The following is a 9353-nucleotide window of genomic DNA, read 5'->3' on the forward strand; positions in this document are numbered from 1 at the left end:
CATGTCCCAAATCAACAAGGGACTTCAACAACACCATCAACAACATCCACAACACAACCAACAATTTCAACAACATAACCAATCTTTTCTCAATAAATAAAAGGGGCTTGGTGTGTGGGGGAAAGGATCAACCCACACTATGAACTCACATACCTTAATAGGGATCACCCCCCGACGATATCCACGACGGAACTTGCTTGATCTCCTTGCTCCTTCTTCTCTTTCTCCTCTTCTTATCCTCTTCACTCTCAAGCCCTAGCTCTCACTCTTTTAAAATGGGACAAAATGATCCAAAATAAGCCTAACACCACAATATAACCTCAAAAGAAATGGCTAGGGAAAAAGACCAAACTGCCCTTAAAATTTCCGGACGGATTCCCTACCAACTGCCCAACTTTCAAAGGGCATAACTCACTAATACGAACTCGGAATCGAGCAAACTCGGTGGCGTTGGAAAGACCATTCCACGAGCTATGCAACCATAACCGGAATTACACCTAACTCATCCTGACCTAGAAGTTATGACTGCTCAAAGTTGGCCAAAAACTCACCTTTTTCCATACTTGGCCAAATTTCCAGATTTTTAAATCTTTCCAAAAATGTCTATTTCCAATTCTAAGCCTCTTCATAATTATTTCAAATCGTTGGTTGTTACAACATAATTTTTTTTTCTAATAGAATTTATTTTGTATGTTTTACAGGATTTGGAGACATCCGTTTTCTAGTCAAGAAGCAAGTTGGAATACTTTAAAAAAATTGACAAATTTATTATCTTTTTTTAAGGCTTGTATGGAATACTTTAATAGGAATTTTTGTTTTTTTGGCCAATGAGTTGCTTAATAGTCTTGTGACCATATTTTTGTAAACAATATTGTTTGTGAGATGTTAATCAACACTTCTAATTAATATATTATCCAGATGCATTTTGTTATCTATATTATCTAAGAAAAGCATGACAGGAAAAATTACGTGTTATTTATGTGCCACATTTTCTAGCCATAAATCATCTCTAGGGACCAACAGTGTGTGAGTCCTTAAAACTGTTTAAGGATCAGATTTTTGGTCGTGATAACCTTTTAGTGTCTAGATAAGCTCGTTGTGAAATTTTAAGGTACCAATTGATTGTTTTGTGTAAGGACTAGATTCATGGTCCTAAAAGAGTTTTAGGGACTAGAACTTTACAGGGTCGCAAAAACGTTTTAAGGACCGACGCCTAAATCTCGTCCCTATTGACCTTTAGCGACTGAGCCAATAGAGACGGCTGGCAACCAGAATTTTCTCGTCGCTAGTGACCTTTTAGAGACCAGAATTAGACCTTTTGGGACCATATTTCTCGTCCCTAGTGGCCCTTTTTCTTGTAGCGAATTCATATTTATAGAGATTTCTTTCCTTGTCCAAGAAATAGAGAAGTGTCTGTCCTTAAATAGAAAAAGACATGTATTTTTTCCCTTTTCTTAGAATAGAAAAAGACATGTACTTCTCCCTTTCCTTAGAATAGAGAAATACACACATTTCTCCCTTTCCTCGTTAGTATAGATTATGAGTTCTAGTGAAATATGGGCACGGTAGGGATCACATAATTAATTACTGAGGCTTCCTATTATGGAAATAATTTTAAATAATTAATTTGAATTATTCTCACCATAATAAATTACAAATCATTCCACTAGAAATTCATAATTGCATTCCTCTATTTATATTTTGAAATTCCCTATTAAACACATATGTAATTTCCCATGTTAAGATTACATATACTAATCAATAAACTAAATTACTGACAAATTTAATTCAATGATCAATTTCCTTTAGAGGACTGCTTAGCTTATTTCATATGTCGGATTCATAAATTCACTTGCAAGGTTTGACACGATGAAAACTTATAAGCTTCTCAGAAAGGCATATCATCAATCTCTATATCGAGACTTGGATTCCGTCAACTCACTTATTATTTCACCAATATATATTATCATCATCCAATCTACCTGACATATTGATTAATCTTAGAATCTCACCTTTTAATAAATCAAAACGATATTAACATATACAGATCATAAAGTTATATCAGGATTAAGAATACAAGTACATTTAATAGTTTAGAGAATATGCTTTTGTCAGTCAGTCTAAAACAACTATATCTACTCGGTCCCGTTCCATACATACAAAATGTACTAGCACAAGAAGTTGGAACTATACCATTCAAATAATCAAGATAAACTACATATAATCTTGTGCTACAATCGTACCGATGTCGTGTCCAATTTTCATCTTAAATTGTGAACAAAAAAATTTATACTTATAAGAACCGATGATTTAATCCTCTGTGTATAAGCTAAAACTTTATACACTTAATCATCTGTTATATAAGTAAACAAACACCATAAACGAATATATGATTTATTAAAAATGAATAAATAATTATTCTATAATAAATATTATATATAAATACATGATTAATAGTTTATATCCCAACACAGTACTCATTCAGCTAATAAAGATTCAGTCATTTGTCACTCTGATTGTCTTACGAGGAGATTCCTGTGTTGATTGTTGGTGTGACCCTAATTTCTATCTCATTTCGTTCATCTTTTTTTTTTTTCTTTCCATTGTTTTGTTGTTGTAATGTGATTTGTTATGTTTGTTAAAGTTGCAAGAATTTTCCAGTTTATGCCAGAAGATTCAGTACTACTCACTACTAGTTATCTAATTTAAGTTAAAGAAAGTGGAATTCAGAAAATATAGAACTCAGTAACTTAAAAAGACTAAAATCCTGAGAGTTTAATTACAAAAGAAAAATGAGAACAAGAAGGAATTTTGACAGGTTCCTAGTTTCCACTAAAATGGCTCATGTGTTTTCCCCCTCTTGTTTTTACTTGGTCTCCTTCATATGGGATTCTTTTCCCTTTTTTCTAACCCGCTCATATTTGATCCAACCTGCCCATTTTAAGTCACCGCTCTTGACATCCCAGCTCGTTCCACGTGCTTTTACTTCCCTCTTTTGCCATTGTCCCAATTTAGAAATGGGAGGCTGAAAATCAACAACAAGAAGAAAAAACAGAACAATTGTTATAAAATAAAAATGAACCAAAGTCATGTAGGATTGGATTTGTTTGTATACTTACCTTTACTATTATCAAATAAGACTTCACATATGCTTGTAAAGCTCCACCATATTTAATTTCTCTTCAACATCTTTCATTCTCTTTGGAATCTCCTTCAGCTCTGGACAAGCATGGATATGAAGACCTTTAATGAGAGACATGGCACTTGTGTCTAAATGCCATCGTTCTAGGTTTGAAAGATCATAAAGACGAAGGGACTCTAGTTGACTGAAGGTGTTATCGCTGCACATTATTTCTTTTCCTTTATAAGCTTCTTGTAATATGAGATCTTTTAGGTTTGGCAACTTTCCCAAAATAGGCATCGGATCCTCCATGAGTCTTGACTGCCAAAGAACCATCATTGTGATGGAATTTGGAAACAGAGGCAGTTTCTCTACTCTCCCTTTTAACCACAATTTCTGCAGCTTTTCACAAGAATAAAGAAATTCAAGGGATGGGAATGGAGATGTGTATAATTCATCACGTTCACAAAACAATCTGAGAGTGCTAAGGTTTTTCAAGCTGCTAATGTTCTTTAGGGAGTAAGAGTTCCAAATACTACACATGGTTAATTCTCGAAGGTTGACTAAATCAACAGGGTCAACATCTTTCCACTGATCACAATAAACGCCTTTAAGAACTTGAAGGCTAGTGAGTTTGCTTAGATGTTTCAGAGATTCTGAATACCGAGCATCTAAATGTCTTAGATTTATTAGGTCAGCTGTCTCTTGGGGTAGTTTGCAAGAGTATCCATTGACAACAAGTGTCTGTAGATTCTTGAGGTTGCCAATGGAAGTGGGAAGATCATGGATACGACCTCTCAATCTTAAGAACTTGAGGTGGTACAAACTTCCTATGGCATCAGGAACTAAATGTGGATGTGGATTCTTGTCAACACACATCTCCAAGTATAACACATAGAGATGTTGGAACACACTACTGAAATTTATAAGACTAATCTTACGATCGAAGAACATAATTGACCTCAACTTTAAGTTAGAAAGATCAAGTGAGGGGTACCTTTCTCCTTGACTATGAATGACATGTCTGATACATAAAGAGGATATGGAGTGTCTTTTTGGATCATAAATGCCAAAGAAGTTTACTTTCAATGCCTCTTGTATCGCAAGATCATGGAGTAAATCATGAACCCTACATGCAGTAACTCTTTCCCAAAATGTATGTACAACTAGTATCAAGCTTCGTCTTATCAGCTCATTCAAGTAGCCTTCAGCGACATCCTCCATTCTTTCTTCTCCTCTTGGTATGAAACCCTCCGCCATCCACAACCGTATTATGTTTTCAGCCTTGACCACTTGATCTTCTGGAAAAATACCAAAGTAGAGAAAACACTGCTTGAGCGCAGTTGACAAATCATTGTAGCTTAATGATAGTATGTTGGAGATTTCAATATATTCATCTTCAACATTGTTCTTCCAAAGGTGATCTTTCACCTTTTGCCATTCATCTAGCCTCTTTTTATGTGAAAGTAGTCCGCTCAATACAACAATTGCAAGAGGTAAGCCTCTACACTTTCCCACCATATTCTTAGCTACCCTCTCCATAGTGAAGGTCATTGCTTGAACATCAAGTAGTTTCCTACGAAAGAGATCCCAACTTTCTTCTTGGGTTAGGAAACGAAGTTCATGGACAAAACCTCTGTTATCCGCTCTTTCAGCGACATCCTTTTTGGGCGTGGTAATAATGACTCTGCTGCCATTCTTGCTATCCGGGAATGCTCTTTTCAATCTCTCCCATACTTCTTTCTGCCGTACATCATCAACCACCACAAGGTATTTGCGTTCTGTTAATAGATCACGAAGATAAATTTCTAGATCTCCTTCTGGCATGCTTTCCAACAAATCTAGAGTTACCTTGGTGCGACCTTGGATGGATTTTATGATAGTCGAAAGAAGATCCATTGTGTTGTACTCTTGAGAAACACATATCCAAGCGCATGTTGGGAAGCTAGAGGCTATATTAGGATTGATGTAAAGTTTTCTGGCAAGAGTGGTCTTGCCTAAACCGCCCATTCCATAAATGGAGAGGACGCTTCGACGAGGCTCTGCTTTGAGAAGTTCATATACCAATGTTTGTACAACATCTTGAAGTCCAACAAAAATGTAATCCTGGTCATCCACATATGAGGTAGTTCTCCTCAATGTTCTAACCTTATTACTTGTCCCTTTTCCTGCATTATAATTGATAGTATTTGTAATATCATAAGTCTCTCGCTTGACAGAGATATCCATGACTCGTTGCTTGAGTGATTGGATCTCTTTGGCGACATTGTAGGATTTCTTCCTACAGATGCAAGCGCAAACCTTGAGACAACTAGCACATTTACCATCCTCGATGCTATAAGTCTTGAGTATAGCAACAACGTCATAAGCAATAGAGTTGATCTCAAGCACCCATTGTTCAACTCTTTCATCTCCACTTCGCTTTTGTTCTGCATCTTTGAGGAAAGACTGCATTAAGAGAAGCTCGTTTCGCAGCCATGTAACTTCTTCTCTTAGATTTTTACGCAGGGAAACTTGTTGTATGAGTAGATCACCCAATTTTTGAACTGCAAATGATACAAAGGCCTCAGCCATATTTTTTATTGAAGAAAAGAGGGGTAGGTAGGTGTATGGAAATTAATATTTTTTAAAAAAGCTAAAGTGTGTATGGAATTAATATTGAGAGTTTGATAAGTGATGAATATTGTTAACATGGAATTCAGTATTTAAAGCTTAAAAAATCCGACAGGGGAAAATGTTGTAAAGTAGAAAGATGATAGAGTTAGAGGTTAATGATAAAGAAAAGTATATATTCTCCACTAAGTGCAAGCCAAGAATTTAAAATTGCATGACACAAGTTATGCTCAGTGTAGTGGTGAAGCCAAAAATTTCGCTAAAAACGTTCAAGATTTAATATATATGTATGAAAAATAATTTTTGACTTATATATTTTGTACAATTTTCTATATACATAGTATAATTTTTTGACGAAGGATGTCCGACTGAACACCCTGAGCTATATGTGGTTACACCACTGCTTAATTGGCACAAGTTGTGTTTTAAGACAAGAAATTATGTCCCAAGGCACAAGTTCCCCCTGGGCAAACAACAACAACAACAATATACCCAATGAAACTCCACAAGTAGGGTCTGAAGAGGGTAAAATGTATGCAAACCATACCACTACCTCATGGAGGTAAAGATTGTTTCAGAAAGGCTCTCGACAATAAGTCTCCTAGGGCAAATATCACGATATTTATGTACTTCATACTTTATTTAAAAAGACATATCATAGTAGATTAAATTTTATTATTCAGAAGAGTTGGTTTAATTGTTCCTCCACCTATATCACTTTTAGCTAATTAATTATATTCCATTTGCTTTATTTTATCGAAACATGTTTGGCTAGGTAGGCCATTTTAATCAGGGCTAGAAGATTTTAAAATTTTTGTGGTATCAATGTGGTTATAAAATCATATTATTAATAGTAAAATGAGAAAATTTAAATTTAGTATATTCAAATTTCATCTTTAAATAATAGATAGCTTTCTTTTCTTTTTAACTATCCTTGTTTGGGGAATCTATCGGAAAAAAATTGATGAACATGACTTCTCATTTTGAAGATGCGTTTTGTGACTTTGAAGAGAAGAAATAAAATATTCGATAAGTCAGCACAAATTAATTTGAATTCAGCCTTGGAGGTTATTCCATAAAGATTTTGTAAGAGCTTGAAGGTCAAGATCTCAAAATTGATTTGTTGAAAACGAATTTTGTTTTGAATTGGTGATTTCTCAAAAGAACTGAAACGTCGACGAGACTAATAATATAAAATTTGAGATTATTTGGGTAAAATTTGAAATAGTTTTGGACTGAATTTTTAATTATAGTTCATTGAAATTCAAAATTACAGTCAAACTACAAATATAATAACTAATTAAGTAGTATAAGTTTGCTTAATTGCGTAATTTTCCCTATTTATTTATAAATGATTAGTTAAAGTTGATAATGTACATGTTTTTTAAAATATCATTTTTATAAAAGTAAAATCCTTGTGCAAATGTCAAACAAAACATTTTATCGATCATATTCATTTATGCAAAACTGCAACAGAGTGATATTGATCTTTGTAAATTATAATTTATTTTATATATTTATCTTCACGACTATTAAAGAGACTAAAGTAGAACGTCACATATAATACAACACAACATCATAAAAAATAATATGTAAGATTATAGAGATTATGATTAAATAAAGTTTTGGATATTACTCCATGTATGTTTTCCTGGGAACATAATACAACAATAATAATAATATATTTAGTAAATTATGTTCTGCCAAGGCTTCACGAGCCAGGTTCACGAGTCATCGTCCTCACCATGGGTTGTTTAGGCCTCCGTGGGAGGGGCTTCTGCAGGCTGGCCTTGGGAAACTAATCATGAGGGCTCCCGCGGACCGTGGTCCCCTTCACGGCCCGTCAAGGGCTCCGTGGAGGGGTTCCTTGGTCCAGTTTTGGCCTGTGTGTTTTCCCCACTACCCCTTTCCACTCTTTCACGAATCTGAGGTGTTACAGTTTCAGGAAAAACAGTCTAAAGCAACCAAAGAAGCATCACAACGTGGAACTCTTTTTTATGCAGTGAACTGGGGCAAATTTGCTAAAGAGGAATATCAAACTCGCTAGTAGAGGTCAAGGATCTACTCTCGAACTTATCTCCATCTACGTCCCACGAATATGTGATATATATGTAGGTTATCCAAATTTTTCTTCCATTCCCACTGATAAACCTCAACTCATGACCTCTCGAGGCTAAAAATCCTTTAGTGTCTCTCTCCTCAAACTCTCCATGTACGTATATTTTTTGGTCGAGACAAAATTGGCTACTAAGTCAACTTCTTTGCTTGAAGACTCTTTCATCATCTTTGGTCAAAGAGGGGCAAGTTGTTGACACCCAATTTTGTCCCTTCTTTCTTCTAATTTATTTTCTTAAGCTTCTAAACTACTAATAAGCTGAATATGTTACATTTTACTACTTTTTATCACTATTTATTGTTATTGTTATTATTACTACTATCATTTTCACTATTCTTAAAATAACTGATGTCTTATCAACACCAATATTCTTACTTCATTATCATCTTCCTCGCAATCGATTGTTATTATTTTATTTCGAGTTTCTTGCTCACTAAATTTTTTATATAATGTATATTATACTAGTTACTAAATTAGAAGCTCAAATGAATTAACTTAAAAAAGACCCAAAATGCTCCAGCATTGTAACACCTCGCTATTTGAAAGAATTAGAAAGAGTCGTTTTTGGAAAGAATGAAAAATCTTGAAAATTAGTTATGTTAAGTTTGAGTTTTTGGTCAACTTCAAACAACCATAACGCCTAGCTCAGGATGAGTTAGGTGTGCTTCGAGATATCGTAGGAAAGATCTTGGAATTATCTTTCCAACGCCTCCGAGTTTGCGTGATTTCGAGTTCGTATGAGGGAGATACGCCCATTTGAAGTTGGGTTGTTTGGATAAGGAAAGTCTAATCCGGATTTTAGAAAGGCATTATGGTATTTTCCATACCCTATTATTTTAATTTCATTTTTGGTAATTAAGTTGGGGTTTAAACTGATTTGGTTCAGTTTACGCTTTTCAAAAAGAGTTAGGGTTTTGAGAGAAGAGAAAAGAAGAGGAGAAAAAGCAAGGATTCGTCGATTTCTTGGAGATTTTTGTGTGGATCTACGAGGTATGTGAGATCACATAGCGTTGGGTTAGCTAACCCACGTGCCAATCATGATTCAATTCAGCGAAGTTGTATTGTTTTGAAAGCAAATCTTATGAGTTCTTGATGATAATTCGTTTGAAATCTTGTGGGTTCTTTTTGTTGAAATTTCTTGAGTATGATTCATGCAATTAGGTGTGATTTCGAGTAGAATCATATGTGTTTTGAGCATATAGTCGATTCTAAGAGCTTGAGGAAAGAACCAAGTGAAATTAGAGGGTTTAGAGTTGAAAAATAAAGAAGAAATTTCGTCAAAAATCTGGGAAAGGGGCTGGGGCGCCACGCTCCAAAGCCGTCCCTGAAATCTTATCTTACCTCTAGGGCGCCGCGCCAGCCAGAGCGCCCCAATTCAGTCTCTGAATTTTACCCTCTGGCGCCCTGCGCCTCTCAGAGCGCCAGGGACGCCAGTTCTCCCACTTTTTCCCCCTTCTTTCCGTACTAGTTCCTTAGCAACGTACCTATGTTTTCTAGTTGATT

The 9353-nt window shown here is 35.2% G+C and overlaps 1 protein-coding gene and 1 long non-coding RNA gene across 3 annotated transcripts in view; one reads left to right on the forward strand and one right to left on the reverse strand.

The window, feature by feature from the left end:
• Window positions 1-897, forward strand: part of LOC107063307 (uncharacterized) — a 9581-nt gene extending 8684 nt beyond the window's left edge. For both annotated transcript variants that reach the window (XR_001475195.1, XR_001475194.1), the window contains exon 3: window positions 702-897. This is a non-coding gene — a long non-coding RNA (uncharacterized lncRNA). The remainder of the gene's footprint in view (window positions 1-701) is intronic.
• Window positions 898-2814: 1917 nt separating this feature from the next.
• On the reverse strand, window positions 2815-5733 carry LOC102580564 (disease resistance protein RPP13-like). Its single transcript, XM_006360814.2, has 2 exons — window positions 3120-5733; window positions 2815-3025 (listed from the first exon to the last, which is right to left on the reverse strand). Exon 1 carries the CDS (start codon window positions 5693-5695, stop codon window positions 3143-3145), a length of 2553 nt encoding a protein of 850 aa, XP_006360876.1. The 5' UTR covers window positions 5696-5733; the 3' UTR covers window positions 2815-3025; window positions 3120-3142.
• Between the last annotated feature and the right edge of the window lie 3620 nt (window positions 5734-9353).

Source organism: Solanum tuberosum, unplaced genomic scaffold (assembly GCF_000226075.1).
Source record: "Solanum tuberosum cultivar DM 1-3 516 R44 unplaced genomic scaffold, SolTub_3.0 scf00330, whole genome shotgun sequence".
Lineage (NCBI taxonomy): Eukaryota > Viridiplantae > Streptophyta > Magnoliopsida > Solanales > Solanaceae > Solanum > Solanum tuberosum.